The following is a 22,642-nucleotide window of genomic DNA, read 5'->3' as shown; positions in this document are numbered from 1 at the left end:
CCGACAACTCCCTTTTCTTTGTTCTTCTTTGCACCATAATTCCAAACCCAATTAATACTAATCCTTTAAATTAGGATTTAATTCACCTAATGACAACTATTCTCCACCTTGAATAGGGAGTTTTTAACATGGGAGTTGGGATGATTATCATTTGTTTGCTCTAATAAGTAAGATATCCTCAATTGTACAAATGGACAGACTATTGTTTACAAATAGAAGTAAAAATAGTACAATATCACTTGCCATATTTGTTTAGGTTAATAAATCTTAATCTAAGTTTCTACTCCTAGAAGAAAAGAGAGGAGGGGTTGGGGGTGAAATCAGTGAAAATAATACTCAAAGTGCCATTCCTAACAAAACAGAATGGCATTTCCTAAAATGGCTAAATCACTATAGATTTTACAAACCAACCAACTAACCAGTTACAACATTTACAAACCCAACCTTTTAGGTCTAAGGTATGTGGAACCACGGCGAGTCCCAGGCATCGCAATCTTTTCATTCTCTTTAGCTCGTTTCTGCCTTTCTTTCTCCTTTCTTTTTATCTCAGTTTCTGCTTGTTCTTTCCTTAGATTCTCCATCTCTTCTTCCATAGCTGTCTTCTCTTCCTTCTGTTTCTTCTTATGCTCCAACAACGACGTATCCGACTCTTTCACCGAGAAAAACATAGGCCCTAATTCGGCTAACCAATGCGGCTCTACAGCAGTAACACACTGCATATACTCTTTTGTAGTTAACAGCAATTCGTGGTAAACCACGTACTCTGGTGTGTACCCTAATCCATAAAGAGCACTGCTAGGGTGCAAATGGCATGGAATTCCATTCCTTGTGTTAACATACTCACCAATCCCCTTCTGTTTAGCAGAATTGTGGAAATATGCAGAACATATAGCTTGTCTAACCATATCCCAATCAGCAGATGAAGTAAGTGTAATCTTAAGTTGTTTCAGTATATCCATAAGCTGTGATCTTACTTCCCTAGCCTTCCGTAAAGCTTTAACCTGCAGAAAACGAAAATATGGCAAACTTAAGTTAGCCTCATATGCAAATTCCACCATTTTTTAAAAGGTAATTTGCTTCGGTAAAGGTTTAACCTGTAGAAAATGATCATTGCACCAGTCTCCTCGATAGTCATTGCTTTTCCATTGTTGGTAAACATTGAGAAGGGTTAAGTGATCCGATTCAGGGACAAAGAACTTTTCCCTAGCAGAGTCACTCTCTTCTTCCCTGTCTTTGGGACGGAAGAATACTGTTGGAACTGAAAGCATTGACACTATAGTCAACACCTCATCGAGGCAATGCAGCTTTGCACCCATCAGTAGCATCTTTGCTAGTGGCGGGTCCAACGGAAATTCCACCATTTTCCAACCGAGGTCTGTTAGGCCACCGACATTGTTAAGGGCACCCAGTACCCACAACTGGTACATGGAATTTAGGATGTTTTCTTGTGGAGGTGGGTCCATGAAATCAAAGTCTAGTAAGTTCTCAATTTTGAGAGATTTCAGAAGCAAAACAACATTACCAAGATTTGTCCTCTGAATTTCAGGAACAGGACTATGAAGCATCTCATTCAGATATGCACTCTCTGTATATAGACGGTAGCAAGTGCCGGGCCCAGTTCTACCAGCACGTCCAGCACGCTGGTCAGCAGCAGCACGGCTCACAGGGAAGACTTGAAGAGCATCCATACCCATTCTTGGATTGTAGACCTTCATTTTACCGTAACCCGTGTCGATAACATAGAAAATACCATCTACAGTCAGAGATGTCTCAGCAATGTTGGTTGCTACAATGCATTTTCGTGCTCCGTCTTCAGCTTTTTGGAATATTTTTGCCTGTAAATCAGCGGGAAGCTGCGAGTAAATGGGAAGAATAAGGAGCTTCGCAACTGCCTTCTGAGTCGAGGAGATTAGCTGTTCCATGCGCTCCGCAAGAGCGTAGCATGCTGCCTCAATCTCATCCTGTCCTGTCATAAAAATCAGGATGTCGCCGGGTGGGGAGGTTATGTGTATAGTCATTGCTTGCTTTACAGCACCTTCAACATAGTCTTCACAAGGGGTTTTACTGTACAAGGTATTGACAGGAAATGTTCTCCCAGGAATATGGAATATTGGGACACTGAAGAGGCAGAAAAGTAAGAGTTAGGTTTAAAATGTCAAGGCACGTCAGCAATTTAATTGAAAAACTAATGTAACAAGCTTACCAAAGTTAAAGATGTTATAGTTTAATATCGACACAGAAAATAAAAATATAGACAGGACCAACATCTAGCCATTTGGCTGTTAACAGAATAATAGCCTTAGCAAATCAAAGTTGATACTTGACCGACTGAGGTTCATAAGATTACAGAATTACAGTGACAAAGGTACTCTCCTACCAGAGCTTTGGTTGAAAGGGAGTAAATTTACATATGCTGAATTGCTAATCACTTGGTTGCGGAAGTAGTAATATAATAGGAAACAACGAGGATGTTCATGGTACAAATGAGGATGCACATGGTACAACTTTACTTGTTGCTTCTGAGAATCTAAGATTGAAAGGAGAGGAGAGAGAAAAGAAAATAAAATAGCCCTTTTCTTGCATGGGTGGAACCTAAAATTGGCACTTGGTAGTAGTGGCAGTAAATGTTCGGAAGAACACCTGATGATCGATTCTGATTCATTCACATTATCAACCTTTCAACATGCCACAATCCTACTATTGCCCAGCTTAAATGCTCTACCTGCCTTTGATGTCTTCTCAAATTTCTAATTTGTGAGGCATATTAATGTGAGGGTCATAAAAGAGTTGCTTTTGATCTGCTTTATCCTTTCAGCGATCTACTTTACAGCACACACTCACTCTAGCGACTCTACAAATTTCCAAAATTTCTAGGTTCATTTAGAATGTCAAAATCCCTAAAGTTGAAGAAAATGGAGGTAGAACATATTATGTCTCGGATTGAAGAACTTTTACAATCAGAGCTTCCTACAGCCACCATTAATCACCAACCACATGCACACTTTTGGGCCTCTTGCCACATTCAAGGTGGTCAACGAGGCTCCGGTAAGAATTGTGTTTCACAAACCGATGCTTTTGTAGGAAACCTGATGGCAAACCAAGCCAGCTGCAGTGGCAGGACCTAGATATTCCACTCTTTAAAAAACGAAGGATTTACACAACTACCACAGAGGGTGGCCGGGATGCAGCAATCAAAGATTTGAATTGGCCACCTATGTGAACAATCTCCTTTTTTACTAATCGAAAAACACTCTCCAATAAAAAATAAATAACCGTAACAGATATCGGAAAGGAATTGCATTTCACTCCTTAAACCAGATTTGAAGTTGCATCTTTCTTGTTCCCTTATTTTATCAATCCTCCCTCCTTCCCTTTTGTGAACCAGACAGCCTCCTAAGGGTTTCTCTTGGACCTGCTACCCCTAAACAAGATTAATATCTATACCACATTGCAGGAATAGAGGCCCGACAAGGTTATCAAGGATGTCCAAGTGCTGGGTTTTAAGTTTTTATAGTGAAGAGACCAGACAAATGGGCACTTTTTCTCTTTATTACCCCTTTAGTTGAGGCTTCGAGGTCTTGTCAAAGATGCTTCGTAACAGTTTTTTGTAGTCACAATGAGATTTTGGTCTTTGGGAACATTTGAATGGCACAGGACAGCAAAATTTTCTGAAGCTTTGCACTCTCAGTTATTGGGATGGTTCCAGTGGGGTCTTTTTAACACAGATCTCCCGAGATATTCCAAGACTGATCCACGCAGATTGGAAGACTTTCTTGCACTAAATACGTTATATTTTTAAAAATTTCTCTACCACATACCATAACGAGACTCGTCTATATCTGGAAGCTAAAGGCTGAGTGTTTTCCTTGCAGAATATAAAAAATATTACGTGACATGACAAACAGTTGTAGCATTCTCTTGGTTCTAAATCTGCTTGATATGACCAACAGCTAGTGAGATTACATTTCTCTACCAACCTTCTTTCCTCAATGCTTCATTTTTTCTCCAAGTCAAAATAAAGCAAGCTATAAATAGTCACACGTTACCTTCCGAAAAATTGAGAGAACTTCTCCGCGTTGAGAGTCGCCGAAGTTACAATCAGCTTAAAATCTCGCCGTTGAGCAACCACCTTCCTTAATATGCCAAACAACACGTCCGTGTTGAGGGATCTCTCGTGCGCCTCATCCATCACAACGACACTGGAAAAAAAAGGTACAGCCTTAACATTAGAACCTTAACTTTTCTTTATTTGTTTCTTCTCAGTCAGTATTAACCACGGAATATATAATATGCTACCATGCCGGCATAAAATTTTGATATCTTACCGGTATTTCTCAAGTTCAGCATCTTTTAGTGTTTCACGTAAAAGTACACCATCTGTCATGTACTGCAAATTAAAGAGAGAAGGACTTATTGAGGAATTGTAAAAACTTGAATTCAAAAATCAAAGCAGCATATTTAGTTAAAGCCATGAAAGAAGTACACATAACCATGTGCACAAATGCATTCAAGATCATGAAGGAAAAATATGTCTGAAAATGGTTCTCAGCATATTCATACAAAGAAACCTAGAATTTGATATTAGACAGGGGTGACTCCCAGATTTATTCACATCAAATAAGCAAATAAGAGACAAACCTTAATCACGGTGTTGGGTCCTGTAACATCTTCAAAGCGGATAGCATAACCAACTTTATCTCCCAGATCCGTTTCCATCTCTTCACTGACTCTTTTTGCAACACTCATTGCTGCAACACGCCTTGGTTGAGTGCATCCAACAATGCCATTCGAAGTGTAACCATCCTCATGCAAGTACTGTAAAGCAATTTCAAATCATAAGATACACATTGCAAAGGTAACTTATCCTCCTGAGTCCCTGACTATCCCCATTCCAAAAAACGAAAGAGCCTGCTCATACTAGTTTTTAAGTTCACATTTGCAAGAGCCAATATGCTTCCAACATACATACTTTGTACATATCTAAAAACCCATCTACATAAGCTGGTTGTCCAAATTCAATGTCCTAGTGAGACATGATAACAAGAAATAATTTTCCTTCTCAAAACAAGATGGTAAGAAAATAAAAATTAGTGAGGATTGAGGAACACAAACCTGTGTTAGTTGAGTTGTCTTTCCTGAACCAGTCTCTCCAACAACGATAACAACCTGATTCTCACGAATAACCTGTGACCAATTCAAGACTTAAGTCCAAGTTTAATATGCCCAATGGCAAACCAAAAGTTACACCACCGCGGAAGTACTTGAGAACTCCATCACGGAGATAGGTTTTTATATACTAATAAAAGCGCATGAAACAACAACTAATTCCAAGCAGAACATGTGACCGGAAGACTGAAGAGTGAAGACCAAATGTGTGATCAGAACCTACATCTAAGATTTAGGACTTTCATTCATTCAACCAATACTACTCTAACACTAGCAGACCGGAAGACTGAAGGTTTGAAAGGACTTGAGTACAAGGATGGTTAAGGACTTCATACTACTCTGGCATGTTAAGTACAATAAAAGCAGTGGAGAAGGATGGTTAAGGAGATCAGGATTCAGAAGTGAGCACCGCCACACTGCATAAATTAATTGTTTGACAAAAGGAAAGAACTTCACATAACTTGGCCTCAAAACAGAAATTCTAAGTATGACAAAAAAAAGTTACCTGTAATAGATCATCCCTAATAGAGAATATTGGAAGATATTGTCTCTGCTGAGAAAGGGTTTTCGTCTTCGCAAACTCACTCACTGCTTCATCCTTTTTCAAATGCTGAGCAAATTTTGCGTCTTCTTTGAAATCAATTTCCCCATCTTCACCAACCTCAGCTTTATCAGCATCAACCTGAAATTGGACGCATGATGAAATAATGTATTTCGACAAAATGACATGTACAAGAGAAAATATTGTTAAATATTTCCAGATATTTACCTGTTCTGCTGTCTTCTCAACACCAAGGATATCACCAAGTTTAGAACCAGCAAGTTCCCAAAACCGTTGGCGTGACTTGTTCATGCTTTGTTTTTCACGAATCTCCCGCACTAAACCAGATCCTTTACGGGATATGATAGCCATATCTGATGTTGGATCTTTCAAAGGCATTACAGGATCTGCCTGCTTAGTAAAAACGACTCTACCATCCAAGAATGGAGGTTTTGTATCTGTGTTAAGCACATGGAAGAAGTTTTAGCAACTTAAATGTTCAAATAAATTTATTCATCCATTATTTTTTGCATTCATTTGGGTGGAGGGGGAATGTCATTCCTACTTTTGACTTACCGTGAACTAAAAGCATCACCTTGTTCTCCTCTTCATTGTCAAATTCAGTTTGAACCTCAGTACCTCGAACTGCACCTGATCTCATCAGTTGCCGGTCCTCCCACTGTTGCTTGTCTGCACTAAGCTGTGAATGTCTCTTGCTCTGAGCACGTGACATCATACTTCCATCGCTTCTCATCTACAGACAGGGCCATGAGTAAAGAGATTGATAAAAAAAACAATATTGAACCAAAAATCACTACTTTACAGTAAAAAATATATATACTTCGTATAAAAGAAACCCAGGTAGGTCTCTTATTAAGACTTGGTTGACAAATTTTAAGATGGAAATTATGGACAATAATGGCCATGAAAATACTTTCCGCTTACGGTGAGTAGAAAATATCACAACAGAAGATAAATGCTTTTGTTTGTCTTTTTTTCAGGGGAGAGGGGAATGCATTGTTTAGGCAGTTGCATGCATAGATCTTAAAGACACTTTATAACATACATCAGTCAGCCTGTTCGGCAAATATGTTGTACAGAAAATTGTAGTCAGTCACTCAATTTATTCAATTTTGTGCAGTTACTCTAAAGGCAATCACCAAGATAATAGGACACTTGCAGATATCTCTCTAACATACCAGCCTTTTCGCTAATTCCACTTCTTTCTTCTGGTTTGTGGTATCATCACCTAGATAAAAAGATGAGCTATCGACATCATATACAGTGCTGCCTTCCTCTCTATCATACCTGTATTCGATTAACAAAAAATAAAGTCAGAACAGTATCACCGCTAGACATGAAAATAAGAAAAAAGAACTACAAGCAAAGGGCACTGAAAAGATCAAACAGAAGAACATAGACTGAAGAAAGCCCAAGTCCTAACAATATATTAAAGAAAATAATACACATTCAAAGCAGATGCGTACTAAAGTAAACAGCTAAGGAGTATAATCTTTACTCACCACGCACGATCTGAATTGTATTCCATCTGCAACCGCATATCTTCTGTGATTTCAGGATTCTGGTCTATAGCAACAGCATTTCTATCAGCATCCACATCCTAATTTGTAAGAAAAAAAATAATTATAAAATTCCAATCTGCAATGAGGAAGAAAGAAAGATAGGATACTGAAAAAAATCAATTCATCTAAAGCAGTCCCAAAGGATGCAGGCTGACTTTCAAACTCCCATAATGGTGCATGTTTCCAAACGGCATACCTCTGATCTATGTGAATCACCAGCAGTACGTCTATCTTTATATCTCCCCTCGTACCGTGAGCTGGAAGATCGCACAGAGGAGCCAGAAGCCCGGATAGGGACGGGCGACGGGGCCGCCAGATCCCAAGGGGAAGAATAAGATCCTTCATCAATATAAGCCAACGTCAATTACAAAAAAAAAAATTATGTTAAAGAAAATTTATTCTATAGCCCTTAGCCATACACAACCCTTTGTCCACAAATGAGAGGCGAGAACATACCAGAACGTGGCGTTTGCCAAGGGGAAACCAATCTTGCATCAGGGGATACCCCAATCAACATAGGGGATGGTGAAGGCTCATAACGCTTGCTAGGAGTATAGCGACCCTCGTGACGTGGAGACTCATCCCATTCCCATCTCCCATCATCCCAGTCTGATCTGCCTGCCAAAATATGCATAGGAGAAGACTGAGAACAATAGATCTGGAAATTTTGGGGGGGGAATTGAAAAAGAAAGTTCAATGACTACTACCATTCTAGCATTCTATAATACACTACACATTTAAAAAACAAATAAAGAAAATAGTTGCAGTAGAAGTCTGAATGGGATCAGAATGCTAGTTAAAAATTTGATACTTGGAAATTCACAAAATGGAAATGAAATGAACTAAAGAATAACAGTTTAAAAATTTAATTTGGTTTCTTGCATTTTTTTTTAGTACATTTCTTTCTTGAGGAGCAGAAACAGGTATCCATCACATGCACTTCCTGAATCAATCATATGAGGTAGTTCATTTATATGGGTATAACAAGAAAGATTCAATAGAAAAAGTCTATACATACCAGGCGTTCTCCTAGATCCCTCGTATCTGCTCCTTTTCCTTTCATATCCACCGCTATTATCTCTGTCCGTGTGTCTACCACTAGAATCCCTGTCATATCGTCCACCACTATAATCCCTGTCATATCGTCCACCACTAGAGCCTCTGTCCCGTTCATGCTCTGCACCACGTCTATGTGTCTCTCTATTCCTTTCACTTCTAGGTATATCTTCAGAGCTATCCCTATCTCTGGAATGGACTTCAGAGCGGACACTTTTTTTGGAGTGATGCATGTCAAACCTGTTGTGGACTTCATCATCTTGAGTTACAGTACTCTCTGCAAAACAGATATCAAGGAAGTGAAGAACGTTAAGGAGACTGAAAACTGAAAAGCAAGCCTCGCAAGTACACAATGAGGCATCACCGCATGTGCTTTACTCATTGAGCGCTACAAAAGAGTCTCTGAAAGTGGGGTAAATTTTAGAACATAATAGAATAAACATTTCTTCTATTTTTTGAAATCATCAAAAACTTCCGGGATTTCTAAATGCAAGCCCCTTTTACAATTTAAAAAGGGTTCCCAGCCCAACTTAATAGTCAACCCAACTAATTGTTATTAATTAGCTCCACCAAGAAATTGTGGGTTATAGCAATTTTACTCTCTATCTCATGGTCAATTACCTGATTGAAAACCATCACTGAAAGCAGCATCACGATATCTCCTGTTGGGACGTCGCTTGTTGCCTTCATGTTCTAAAACCTCATCTCCATCAACGTTGGTTACAGTCGATTTCTCCTCTTCGTCAAGAGATGCTGCAACCGAAATGACTCTTTCTCTAGGTACCTTAAAATCCTTATCCTGTGATTCACTTCGTTTTGCAAGAGCAAGGACATCTAACCCTGATAACAGAAATCAGAAACACACATCTCTATTAGAAGAATAGAATTTCCATTACCTACACGAACCAAACCAAAAAAAATTGTTCCTTTTCTTGTCTCCTCTCCCTCATTTCCTATATTAAACAACTCTTACAACTGTAGCCAAGAGGAGACATCACAGCTTACTAACTGTAAAAATTACCCCCCACTCCCAAAATTGTTATTTCAAATGAGTAGGGCACCATTTTTTAGATAGGTAGGAAGAAGTACAAGAGGTAATTTATTAAGGACTTTATATTGTTAATGGGCTGTACTAACCAAATAATGAAATGTTGGACTGGGGACTACATAGGACAGACCAAAATCGAAGTTGTGGCAACTACTTAAAGAAGAAGGGAGTAAAAAAATTGATACAGGTGTCACAAATGACAGGAAAACACAAACTTAACACCAAACAATGCTTAAGCTAGCTAAATGAGCATATTGGCTCGTTTGGTAGCCGACCATAAATGGTGTCAATGGGAAGGAATTTGTATGCAAGTTTGTAAGGAAAAACAATGTCCATTCCCATGGTAATGCTAGTTCACTCAAAATTATCTATTTTCCTTCATAAATTTCCATTACCACCCATTACCATTTGGGGAGTGGTATTGGGTAGGAATGCAAATTTATGAAGAAAAACACCAAGTATGAGATAAATTTTCATTACCATGGACATTATGATGTTATTTTTTTGCCAAATAACACTTAGATTTATTCTCATTCCCACCATTAATTACCGGCTACCAAACGTGACATAGGGAAGTACTAAGACGGTAAGACCCTTAATAGTTAATCCCAATATTCCAAACATCCAAGTAACCTTTTCAGAAAGTTGATCCATAATTAAAATCATCAGTCTGCTCTGACTCTAACTCTAATATGATGAACTGCTCCAAGTCAAATACTTCCTCCATCGTCAAACAATTGCTCCATTTTTGTTTTATATTATTCACCCGGTCTCATTTACCTATGTTTTGTGATTTATATGTAAGGAAAAATAAACTCATGTGTGATCTTGCTAGATTAGTCTCGATATATACTTTCAGGGTATCAATTTTTTACTCCGTTTATTTTTACTTATCAAGAATTAAAGATATTAATGGTCAAAGCGTGCGTTGGGAAGAATAAGATCCTCTACGGAGCAATCATTGATGAACGGAGGAAGTAGGTCTTACTGCAATAATGTGATCCATGACACCACACGTTTCCAACAGTAATGTTTCGATTATTTTGAATGACTCAATTTAACAAGTTTATACATGACATGCTTTTAGTAAAGGATCCTTCATAATAATTGGAACAATGACACACCCTCCCCCATCACTCAATCAATGTACGTAAAACCCATTCTAAAAAGTGAACTTTTTTACAACATTACAAGATAATATATTTGACTACGTTTTCAGGGAGAAGTATAATACAATCAAAAGATGCAAATAGTACAACAAATTTTGATGTAATGAAAAGACTTCCAAAAAAAATCTAATACAATCAGAACAGCTAATAGTGCAACAGCATATCACGGAAACATTAACATAAATAAAATAGTACCTAGGCGAGACTTCTCAGGCCGTTTAAAAACAACACGCTCTTGCCCTCGCACTTGCAATCCTCCAGCGTCCGATTTCTCTCCAGCCATGGTAACAAGTGTGCTATCAATATCAGCTTTCTGCAAAAAAATATTAACAGTCAACCATCCTCACTGCCTTAGAGACGGGGAGAAGAGGGGTAAACGGTATACCATTTCAAAAATATTTAAAATAAAACTTCCAATCAAATTTTTTTCACTGTTGAATGCCGATAATCCAGCAGGCTCACCCAACCCCTTACAACATCATTAGTTTTTTTGTTTGTTTTTTTTGCTTCTACATGCTTCCTTCTCTATCACTTCTGACTTCTCAATCGAATTCTAGTTGGAAATTTATAGTTACAGTGAAATGAAGGGAATAGAATGCAAAACAAACAAAAGAAAGCAACCCTTCCAACCATCCAACCACCCAACCTGTGAAGTTGAAAACAATACTAGCTTCGGGGCAATCCACGAATTGTTTAGGTTTGCAGGAATTGGGGAAGAAACTAATATTTAACAGCAAGGATAGCATATACACTAACCTCCATTATTGCAGAACCTTGTATCCAGGAACTATCCCTACAAAAACAAGCAAAAATAAATTATCAGATCACTTCGAATCGTACTCAAGCAACCAAGTACCAGTCAATAAATGAATCATAGGCTGATGAAATATTAAAGTAAGCAGTGAGTAAAGTACCCAAATCACACCGGAAACAGAAATAGCAGTGGCGGCAATGGAGGTGGCGAGTGACGAGAAGGAGCTCAAATCCGCCGGAGGAGAAGCCTTGGCCGACGGGCGGTGAGGATTGCGTATTCACGGCTGGGAGATCGAGACTTCAAAGCGTTCTATCCTCACCTCTCCTGAACTTCAACTGTATCAACTCTTTGTTGACAAATTAAAGGGAATAATATTAATTGACGATAATATAACTAACTATAACATAACTCTATTATGTTTAGAACTCTATTAAATTCCTAAACTAACACAACTTTAGTTTCTTAAACATACTAGAACCTTAGATATACCATAACTCTAACCTTTGTCTTTATAATTTCCATAATAATGACCAAAAATCCTGCTAAAACCAATTAAATTGTCGAGAAAATGTCCAAATTATAATAGAAATTTAAACAGAAACATTCATCAAAACACCTAATCTTTAACTTTTGATTCCCTTTTGTAAAATTTGCCATCAATTTTATGAACAAGGTACCAAAACTCTGGAATGTGCGAGCAAAATTATGAATTTTATGAACCCTAAGAAAGAGTGTTAAGAAATTACCTAATCGTTATAGATTCAGAGCTCGACAACTGGAAAAACGCTGAATTCGCCCAATAATTTTGCTCAGAATCTTGTTTTAGGTGTTCTTCAAATTGGGGGAAAATAGTCTACACTCTACAATTGAATCCTCTGCATTTTGGGTGTTCTCCAAACCGCCAATAATATTATGGAGTACTTAAACGGTAAGCTAAACCGAAATATTGTTTGGTGACTTTGGTCTAGTGTAGAAGGTAGAACTCGTAGAAGTGATAAAAATTCGGATCGGGTCAAGTTTTAATACAAAAACTAACGTTTAAAGGCCCTAAATCTATAAACTTGGTACGGGCTTTTTGAGTCAAAACGGATACGTACAGGCTAAATTCTTATTTACAATGGGTGTACAATAAATATTGTATACCGGAGTAAAAGTTAACTCAAAATGCTTAAAAGTTAAGCATATATATGTAAAAGTTATCTAACTTTTTTAAGTGATAAATTTTTTTCATTTTAGTAAAACTTATTTCTTCAAACTACCTAATAATGTATAAAATTAATCATTTAACCCTTTAAAATATTTATCTATTAATTTTTTTTTTACTAATATAAAAGTTAATCAAAACTAGGTTAAAGTTACAAAAAAAAAAAGGGTTTAAGTTATCTTGGTGTACAATAAATTTATTGTACACCTTGTGCGCACAAGACTTTTTGTTTTAGGCTAGGTTTGAATTTTGGTCTAAAAATGGGTATCTGAGGCTGCCAAAATCTGCACTTTTACGAAATGGGTCAGCGAGTCTAGCTATAATTGACCAGGTCTAGTCTGTGAATAAGATGTTTATTTGGCCAAAAAGACAAATTGATTGGAGACCTTATATCCGATTCGAAAATTTCAGATATCAGAAACTTTCGGATCAGATTCGGATCACATATTCTTGACCAGTAAATTTCGGATCGGATCCGAAATCCGAAATTGAACACCCCTATTTTCCTCACTCTCAAAGTGTCTATCCCGCTACTCGGATTGGGTTGACTCGTGCGGAGTTCCGGCATGTTAGGATATTCATTTTGCCTTATTTAACAAAAATATATATAACTTATGCAAAAGTCATGATTTACAGATATAGAGCATAATGCGCCAAACTTGGATCCCTATATCGTTATAGCTACAAGAGCAATAACGTAGATGGGATTTCATCTCCCATAACCACAAGCACAAAAAATATTCATATTCTATTTCAATTGCGATCCTCTATTTTACAAAGGTTACATATGCCAAGACAAATACCTTTTTTCTATTGATATTGGATATACTGTAGTACTCCGTCCAATATATTTGGTTCGTTAATTTAAATTACAACTGAAACCCGTAAAATGTATATGCCTTACCATCTAGTCAATACTTTAAAAATAAAAAATATCCAAAAATAATTTGTTTGATGTCAAAAGCTTGAAACTCCACCCAATCTAGTCTAACTAGTTCTGTAAGGAAATACCAAATTGTGGAGCACACATTTTTAACTTGAATCTGCAAAAACGTTGGTGGGTGCTCATATTCTTGTTTTGATTATTTGCATTACTCGCACCAACAAAAATATTTTTGTTTGATTGTAAAATTTTAACCTAAATAATCACCACAAATAATGACCAACATTTTATGTTTTTCAACTCCCAATCTTATCGAGATTTTCAGACACATTTTTCATCCTAGGCCGAATCTCAAGATCACCTTCAGTGCAAGAAAGAGCCACGTGAAAAGCAGCCAACACTTCCTTTTTGGCATGGACCTCTTGTAACAACATAGGGTCTACCATTTCCGAAAGAGGACTTTCCTCTTCGAAACCCTTCTTTACCCACTTCACCAAGTCGTGAATTTCCGTGGAAGTTGACGTTGTCGGGGAAGAGTGTTCCGGAGATTTCCCCGTTAGCAATTCTAGCAAAACCACTCCATACGAGTACACGTCCCATTTTTGGGTTGGTCGACCCCCAGGAATCCGTGCCTCTGGGGCGCGATAGTTGTTTGTTTTTTCTTGGTTAGTGGGCTTTATGTAAGGGAGTGCCCCTCCCATGAAACCACCAGAGGTGGAAGGGTTATTACCGGCGATGCTAATCAACCGGTTTAGGCCAAAATCGGACACGTGTGGCTGGAACTCGTTGTCGAGGAGGATGTTTGATGGCTTAATATCTCCATGTACAAATTTCCTAGGGCTACATTCATGGAGGTAAGCTAAACCCTTAGCCGTTCCTTTGGCAATTTTTAACCTTGTTGACCATGTTAGACTTGTTGATGGTTGCCCAGTTCTTCCTGTTACAACAACAACAATAAACTTGTCACATATAAAAACATCTTAATTTTAATTAGCCACATTCTTCTACATTATCAATATCCACACTACAATAATCTTTGTTGGTTTAAAAGGAAGTGCAAATATCAAATAAGAGTCGAACCCCCAACCTCCTAGTATGGTCCTTGGAGCGTTACACGAGTAAAAGAATCTCTACTAGTATAAGCTAATACTTGAGGATTAGGTGTCCCCTTCTGAAATTCCTATTATACCCTTTCTAATGTATCAGTTTGTTTTTAAAATTACAAAAAAAAAAAAGCAAACAAAAAAAAATGTTTAATTTATATATGCAATCACTCATCTTTCCAGTTTTTCACATAAAATGTCACGCACACAACACGTACAAAAACACTAGTTGAATACGGAGTACTCCGTAATACTAGGAACTAGGAAGAGGAATCTTAGGCGTACAAAGCATACAAAGACAAAGAAAACGCAGCTTTGAATTTCTTACCTACACAAACAATTTAAAATATGGTGATAATTGCGGATAGATCTACATCTGAGAGTGCTACTTGTGCTACATTGTTTAATTTTTTGTGTTTGACTAATTATCTATTATTAGTAGAAATTTCAAGCAAAATGTAGTGAAAAGTATCCAATGTAAAAAAGTAGTACGGCTGCTAAATGTGTAACCAACTAAACATTATTTCTAGGTGGTTTGACAAAATACCATTTTAGGTCAACCACCAATATTAGTGGCATGAGTTAAATGGTCAATATAGGTTGACATGTTAATAACACAAAAGTATTTCAACTAAACATGGATAGATCATAGATATATAATTTAACTAGTGGAGCCTGTGGAAATATCTACTAATATAGTATGAGATTTATATAATTATACTCGGAATTTTATGATGGTCTTATATATAAAAGATTTGCTGTCATCTTAATGTTTTTGTTACGGGGGTAAAAGATTAGAAGAACAAAGTTATTTTATAAGCCATAACTCATTTCTCTTACATAACATAAAGTGTATATTTCATTTACGACTTATCCTGTTCACTACAGATGATAATTTTTGTCACTGAATATACATATATGATCAAGAGACATAGCGATGAGGTTGTCTTATACTCCCTCCGTCTCTTTTTTTTTTTTTACGTTTATTTTTTCACACGCGTTTTAATGACTAATTAATTTGCATTGAAATTACTCTAGTTTTTTTATTTAAACAAGAAAAATTACGTTAATTTATAATGTTTTCACTTTTATCAAAAATCTGACATTGGGAAAATGAGAAATATTTAATGTCCAATTGATTTAATTGGTTAAAATAATATTTGGGCACAAATTCTGATAGAATATTAATGCATTATGTGATAATATAAAAAGAAATGTAAAGAACAAAATGAGACACCCAAAATAAAATACGTAAAAAACAAAAAGAGACGGAGGGAGTACTAATTTTCGCGATAAACGGAGTAAAAAGAGTTTCCATGTTGTTAGGGGACAGCCTTAACTCAGAAACTTCCACAATGTAGTATGGTAGCACGAAAATGGCTTCAAAGGCACCACTCAAACATTTTCATCATTGGATACTTCACTTATTACTCAAACCCACCAAGAAAAACTACTCATTGCAATTTGCATATTTATTTATGTAACCTTCCAAGTCTCAACTGTACTTGCAAAATTACTATTTATACAAACAATGTTGGTCCTTAAGTTTCGAAAAAGATAGAGAAAAGAGGGTAGAAATGTAATTTTATGGTAGCATTGTATTAGTTGGTCATAAATATCACCACCCCCACAAAATTAAACTCTCTAATTCAAGGACAAGAAGAAAAAAAGGGGATCAAAAGATGAGGACCAACATTAACTGTAGGTACATAACTACATACCATGTTATTATTATGTTATGGGTCCATATATTGGTGTTATAATTATTTTAGATTCTCGAAACATATTCATGGTCATTTAAGCTACGTATAGTTTAACGGGATAGTTACCAAATTTCAAGAGAAAACACAATTATAAATATTATCTTTGTAAAAAGATGTTACAATGAAAAAGAAAAACGGAAGTGAAAAGGAGATGATAGATGGTAGGAGATCGAGAAAAAGCTAGTGTATTTTTCACCCTTAAATAATTATTCTTCGGCTTTGAAGAAATGGTTCAACAAGAGAAGACATGAAAATCATTTTTCCTTGAAAATATTTTTGTCGAAACAAACAGAGTTGAAAATTCTTGCATATTGAGGTAACGGAAACTGATTTGACACATCACTTAGCCGATTTTGGCACACCTATATATAAATAGAACAGTAGAGCACGAAAAACTGTAATCTGAGCATATATAATATGTGTGCCAAAATCTTTTTCGGAAGGTAACTAGTTAAAGTGGGGAGTTCTATTCACCAAGATGTTTCGATGCTCTACTTACATAGAGGTGTGCCAAAATCAACATTTAGTGTACCAAAATCATTTTAGGAAGTTAACTCCTAGTTATAGTGGAGAGTTCTATTCACCAAGATGCACAAGCATACAGTACACGAATCACACTCCTCTCAACCTCATGCTGTCGTGCACATGATAAGTCAAAGGTATTGTCCCCGTCGCTAGGTCAAGTCTAGGGACTGTAATTTGTATCATACTCTTCAACTCTATTCCAAATAAAATGTGCAACATATTCCATTTTTTGTACGTAGTATGTGAGAAACTTGTAAATGTGTAGTAAGCTAAGATGTGTTCATACTACTTAACTATTTTCCTCTTAAAAAGCGTGTCGCGACTCAAGTCATTCGAGCCACGATAACATGTTAGGTTTTCTTTTTTGTCACGAAATAAATAGTAACTAGTTATCCTATATTGAGAGAAGTTATCATACTCCGTATATAATTTCTACTTTTATGAGTTATAACTCCCTCAATTACTAGTTACAGAGTTGGTTAACAGCGATATTGACTTTTTTTTAATGTTAAACAATAATTTAACACATCATTCGTATCATCGGATCAAAGTGTGGCTTAAAGGGGCCAGACCTCTAAACATAAAATTTGAGTGCAATTGTACAAATCATACACGATTATGTCAAACTCTTTTAGTCTTTACTATATTAACTAGCCCAGTTAAATTGTTTAAGATCTGTCATTAGGGTAATACCTCATCTAAGATGAGATTCATCTAAATATCTAATATTTGCCAAACAAGTTTTGCCCACTCAATCTCAGCATGAACTTAGACCAATCAGTACTGAATAACTCAGTAAAATGAAAGATTTGTAAAGAAAAAGTGTGGACCATTTTAATTACCAATAAAGTGCAACTATACTATAGTACAGTACTACAATTCATGTAATCACGACCTTTAATTTGGCAACACTTGAAGTTAGATTACTAGACGCCAAACTTAAGGCTCATTTTATAATCTTCATGTTGATTTTTATTTTTTTTGACAAACATAAGGCTGAAAAACTCTCAAGTCTAAAAATTTACCCTTTACTTTACTCAACTTAATTTCATGCAATGTAAATTATATATACTCAAACCTCTGTTTGAAACTAGTTGTTACATTAGTAACGAGTTAAACGTACGTACTACTCTAATTAATCACGATCGAATAGATAGATAGATAGATAGATAGATATATGCTTCATAGTTCATGTACGAGTAGTATATGATTGTGTCATTATATCCGCCGTACTAGATTATAAAATAGTCTCATACTTCCTCCGTCTTTTAATACTCGCAATGTTTGTTAGTTTCACGCATGCCAATGCACAACTTTGATAATTTATATCTTAAATTCTCTTTATGCAAAAATTATAAAAAGTTGATATTTTGAAAATACACATTGAGACGAATCTAACAAGATTTCACATGACTATGTTTTATCTTATATAAAAAGCACTAAGAATAGTCAAAGTAGATTATATGAGTAGTGGCAAAAGTCCAAACGTTGCGAGTATTAAAAGACGGAGGAAGTACTATTCAAGAACAAAAATAAAGATATAAAATAGTCTAAAAATTAATAATTGCTCTTCATGCATCCCAACAATTTTTTTTTGTCAAATTAGATTTTGTACTTTAATGCAATGTCATACTTCTTACTATCAGAAATTCTGAAACTAGTACGTATTTTGAGTCAGGGTGAAGCATATACTTGTACGAAAATCAACTCTATAAGACTATAACCCATCTCAACCCTATTAACATTCTTTATAATTTAATTTAATCGTTACGAAGCAACAATACTATGGGAATGATATTGCGACTAAAAAGAAACGGACCTGATCACGAAAGTGCATTACCAAGATTACCATTTACCATAATATAAGATTAGTGTAAAAATCAAAACGTTGACAAGAAAAACAGAAAGAAATGTGGACTAACCTCGAAGTGCATTACCAAGATTGCCATTAGAAATGAAGTCAGAAATGAGCAATTTCTCATCAGGAGCCCAATAATAAGCCCTCAATTTAACCACATTTGGATGTTTAATTTTCCCAATTGCTTGAATTTCAGCAACAAACTCTTTATACCTTTGTTGATCACCACCTTCTCCTAATCTTCTTACAGCAACAGGCACACCATTTCCAAGCACAACTTTATAAACTATCCCTAACCCACTTTTCCCTAACACATAAGCTGAAGCCCTTAACAACTCATCTAACTCAAATGTAAACCCTTTGTCTATTGCAACCAACTCTCCCTCCCCGTCTCCTCCTCCTCCGCCGCCTCCTCCACCACCATCGCCGCCTTCGGAACTACCCTTATCGGACTCGCTCTCAATGTCATTGTTCGGGGACCCTTGAAAGCACCCGCAGAGTCGGGACTTTTTATCTTTATTGTTCATATGTCTTCCTAGTTTGATTGTACCCGTGCAGCTACAACCCGTTGAGTGATCTTTTTTCTTCCAGTAGAAGTAGATTAGGACTAGCCCCACCAGGGCAACGAATGCAGCATCGGCTGCAGATATTAGGAGGATCAGCCCCGGACTTAGCCCCTTCCGATCGGGGCTGGTCCCCCTAGTGCCCCCGTGTGGGGTTGAGTTTTGGTTAGTAAGTTTTTTAGTACAGTCCTTTTGTAACGGGAACCCGCATAAAAGCGGGTTACCTAAAAAGGCGGTGGGACCCTGGTTGGCGAATGAGCCTGTCTGGGGAATTTCCCCGGACAGGTTATTCGCCTTTAGGTCGAAACTTACTGTCATGGGAAGATCCCCGAGAGACTTTGGGATCTTCCCGGAGAGATGGTTGAAAGAGAAGTTTAACGTCCCGGAAAGTGACTTTAACTCGCCGAGCTCCTCCGGTATCTTTCCCGTTAACTGGTTGGAAGACAGATCAAGTTGGACTAGATTAACCAATTCATGCCAAATTCCTCCCGGAATCTCGCCGGAAAAGTTATTTCTCGCCAGAATCAGTCTCTGAAGCTGCTTACATTCCTTCAACCCCGTCGGAATCTCGCCGGAGAGGGAATTTCCTGAAACGTCTACATTTTGAATCCTTGGAAGTGAGCACATGGAGGAAGGCAGTGGACCAGTGAGATTATTCGAATACAGGAAAATGCTGTGGAGTGACGTGGCATTGAATATTTGGTCAGGAATCGAGCCGTAGAATCTGTTGCCATGTAAATTCAGACGTCGGAGGTAGGTAAGGGAGCCGAGCTCCGAGGGAATGTACCCTCGGAGATTCTTTCCTGCTACGGAAATTCCAACAACCCGGGGGTTTGGACTAGAGGTGGAATTTCCGTCGCAGGAAACCCCGGTCCATCCACATGGATCGGGGTCATCTTCGTCCCAGTCGGAAAAGACTGCGGACGAAGATGAATTATCGACGGCCGACTTCAGTGAAAGAAGAGCAAGGCCGTCGGGCGAGAGCGAATGTACTCTAGAGGTGATCATAGTCACCATAAAGAAGAGAAGAAGCTTCATTTTTGTTAATTTTTTGTGAAATTTTTTGAGGTTGTTACATAAATGGTTATGGAAGTGTATGGAGTTAAAAAAAATTGGTGTTGAGTTTTGTTGGAGGAGAGAGAAAATAATGTGAAGGAGGGAGACGGTTGACAATAGGTGGTTAGGGGTATTAATGTGAGGATTTGATAAGATGCAAAAGTGGGGCCAAGAAATGAAAATGGAGTTAAAAATGATTAGTGTTAATAATCATAATTCATAAGTAAATGGGAAGGAAGAAGAGAGTAGAAGGAAAGCAATGGAAAGCTAGGTAGGTTGTGTTTCATTTAAACGGAGAATGATATGGTAGAATTTTAGTGCATTTGATGAGTTGAATATAGTAAAAAGTTTGATTATGTATGTTTTGGTTGATTATTGGTATTTTTTGTAATCATATGGGTTTGTTGGATGTATAATGATAATAAAATTGATAAATTTTTTTGATACACGCGTATGTATAAACGTTATCTTAATTTGATTTGTGATAAGTTTTGTGTGTTTAGAGACCGTCGAATACGGAGTAGTAGATGATGTTGTGTTTGATGAAGGTTGTAATCTCGCTCTTATGGAAGATTTGATCACATCAAATGAAAAGAACACGTAAAAGAGTAAAATCAACAAAAATAATAGGGCTTACTTACCAACTTGTGTTAATACTACTTTCGTTCCTATATATATTTGTTCTTACAGTCTCGATATATGTTATTCTAATTGAAGACGTACTTAACTAAATGAAGGTTTTATTGTACTGAAACTTTTAGCAATCAACTATCAACATAAAATTGATAATGAGAAACTTTTATGTGTTTAAATGTTTCACAAGAAGGACCGCAAATGTTGGCCTTAGCAAAAATCGACTAATTGCGATGTTGATACGAGAGTCTATACAATCTATTTAATGTGGTTCTAAGGACCACGAAGTGGTTATCTTTCTCAAATATAGGCAAATATAGCTCGATCAAATAATCAATGGAGTAGAAAATGAACATATATAGTACAAATTATCTTCTAATATTTTGCATAAATTGAATATATATCACGGTGACGAACGAATTAGTCAATTTACCAATGAAGTTTCGGCCTAATAATTCAAATTGGGAGCTTTATATAATTACACATCCCTTATTTGTAATTTGTGTTACACATGTGGTATGTGGCTCATTGCACCTAAAAGAAAATTGGCCACTTTCAATTTTTGTAATCAAATTACACAACATATCAACTTTGACAATTAAATCTAATCATAATTTTTTGCAAATGGACGTAGTAAGTGCAATTTGATATTGTAACTAGTTTCTAAGATCTACAAGTGAGACTTGAAACATATTTTTCATAAAGATTTTAAAATTAAAATGTCCGATGGTGAGACTCTAGTATGAATATCAAATTTCAGACTTTCTCTCCCCTCAATCACCTTGCTTATCCTTCATTGTAGACAGTAGCGGATATAGGAAAAATGTTTAGTGAGTGCAAAATAAAAAAGTATAGATTTTATTGGGGTCAAGTTTTTATAACAAAATTTGAAAAAAAATCCTAAAAATATAAACAAAATTATCAAAGTTTCACAATTTAAGTGTGGTCAATTGACCCCTCTATTTCTACATTGCATCGGCCCCTAATTGGCTGATTATAGATGCTCTTATACTCCGTACTTGTTAGTTGTTACGTATAGTTCTTGTCGACGAACTAGGTATATTACGTATATACAATAGGATATAGAAGAAGTTTGAACAAAATTACAAGTAATTAGTCCAATCGCTTTCGTGTAGCTACCAATCTACACTTTTAGCAAAAAAAGAGCTTGATTTCTATTACCCGTATCATTTTGAGCCTATAAGAGCAAAGATATTGTTACGTTCAAATAATGATTAATTTTATATTTATTATAAGACAACTAGTACGTATTATTAATTTGTCAATAAGGAGTACTCATTACGTAGCTAGATTATAGTAGTATGATTATATTTTCATTCTCAATCATGAAATCATGCTTAGAAGCTAATTTTTTAAAAAAGATGGGGGACAATGTTTCAAGTTATACATTATAGATTAATAGTTGTTGGAAAACAAGGAATTAAACATGATACTCCGTACTCCGTATTACTTCGTATATAGCATTGCATGTTGTGTGACATCATGCTGCAAGAGAATTATACTTCGTATAAGTTTCGTTGTTGACATGGTGTAACTATTATATAAAAAATCTTATGAAGTATGTTCAGGAAAAATAAAAGTTTGGTTACTTAAAAAATCTTACGGAGTATAAAGTATGTTCGGGATAAATAAAAGTCTGGTTACATAGGTCAAGTTTATGCAACCCCTAATGAGTATGTGAAGATTGGAGAGGAAGATGTAATAAATGCAATATCA

At 36.5% G+C, this 22,642-nt stretch overlaps 2 protein-coding genes across 3 annotated transcripts; both read right to left on the bottom strand.

Annotated features, from left to right (window-relative positions):
* Positions 1–202: 202 nt before the first annotated feature.
* LOC110794201 (pre-mRNA-splicing factor ATP-dependent RNA helicase DEAH7) lies at positions 203–12,281 on the bottom strand. Of its 2 annotated transcripts, none has more exons than XM_021999148.2 (19): positions 12,064–12,281; positions 11,478–11,663; positions 11,320–11,356; positions 10,759–10,876; positions 8,968–9,186; positions 8,309–8,623; positions 7,747–7,908; positions 7,487–7,629; positions 7,231–7,328; positions 6,907–7,015; positions 6,284–6,461; positions 5,936–6,165; positions 5,672–5,848; positions 5,113–5,184; positions 4,639–4,815; positions 4,326–4,387; positions 4,047–4,199; positions 1,095–2,118; positions 203–1,001 (listed from the first exon to the last, which is right to left on the bottom strand). In XM_021999148.2, exons 3-19 carry the CDS (start codon positions 11,323–11,325, stop codon positions 432–434), a joined length of 3,813 nt encoding a protein of 1,270 aa, XP_021854840.1. In that variant the 5' UTR covers positions 11,326–11,356; positions 11,478–11,663; positions 12,064–12,281; the 3' UTR covers positions 203–431. The 2 variants fall into 2 exon arrangements, with proteins under 2 accessions (XP_021854840.1, XP_021854844.1); XM_021999152.2 differs by having other exon boundaries at positions 11,478–11,641.
* A 967-nt stretch (positions 12,282–13,248) lies between these two features.
* Positions 13,249–20,385, bottom strand: LOC110794182 (receptor protein kinase-like protein ZAR1). The gene is made up of 2 exons (XM_021999130.2): positions 18,718–20,385; positions 13,249–14,341 (listed from the first exon to the last, which is right to left on the bottom strand). The coding sequence occupies exons 1-2, from the start codon at positions 20,252–20,254 to the stop codon at positions 13,701–13,703; spliced, it is 2,178 nt and encodes a 725-aa protein (XP_021854822.1). The 5' UTR covers positions 20,255–20,385; the 3' UTR covers positions 13,249–13,700.
* Between the last annotated feature and the right edge of the window lie 2,257 nt (positions 20,386–22,642).

Source organism: Spinacia oleracea, chromosome 1 (assembly GCF_020520425.1).
Source record: "Spinacia oleracea cultivar Varoflay chromosome 1, BTI_SOV_V1, whole genome shotgun sequence".
Classification (NCBI taxonomy): Eukaryota; Viridiplantae; Streptophyta; class Magnoliopsida; order Caryophyllales; family Amaranthaceae; genus Spinacia; species Spinacia oleracea.
The sequence above is the reverse complement of the archived record's forward strand: the minus strand, read 5'-3'. Positions and strand labels throughout refer to the sequence as shown.

Excerpts from the sequence above, each read along its gene's own strand:
- LOC110794201 (XM_021999148.2), bottom strand. Across the intron at positions 7,329-7,486 it reads GTGATTCACATAGATCAGAG|GATGTGGATGCTGATAGAAA; the intron begins GTATGCCGTTTG and ends CTTACAAATTAG. Across the intron at positions 4,816-5,112 it reads AGACAACTCAACTAACACAG|TACTTGCATGAGGATGGTTA; the intron begins GTTTGTGTTCCT and ends ATTGCTTTACAG.
- LOC110794182 (XM_021999130.2), bottom strand. The coding sequence starts at position 20,254 with ATGAAGCTTCTTCTCTTCTTTATGGTGACTATGATCACCTCTAGAGTA. Across the intron at positions 14,342-18,717 it reads TCTTGGTAATGCACTTCGAG|GAAGAACTGGGCAACCATCA; the intron begins GTTAGTCCACAT and ends TTGTTGTAACAG.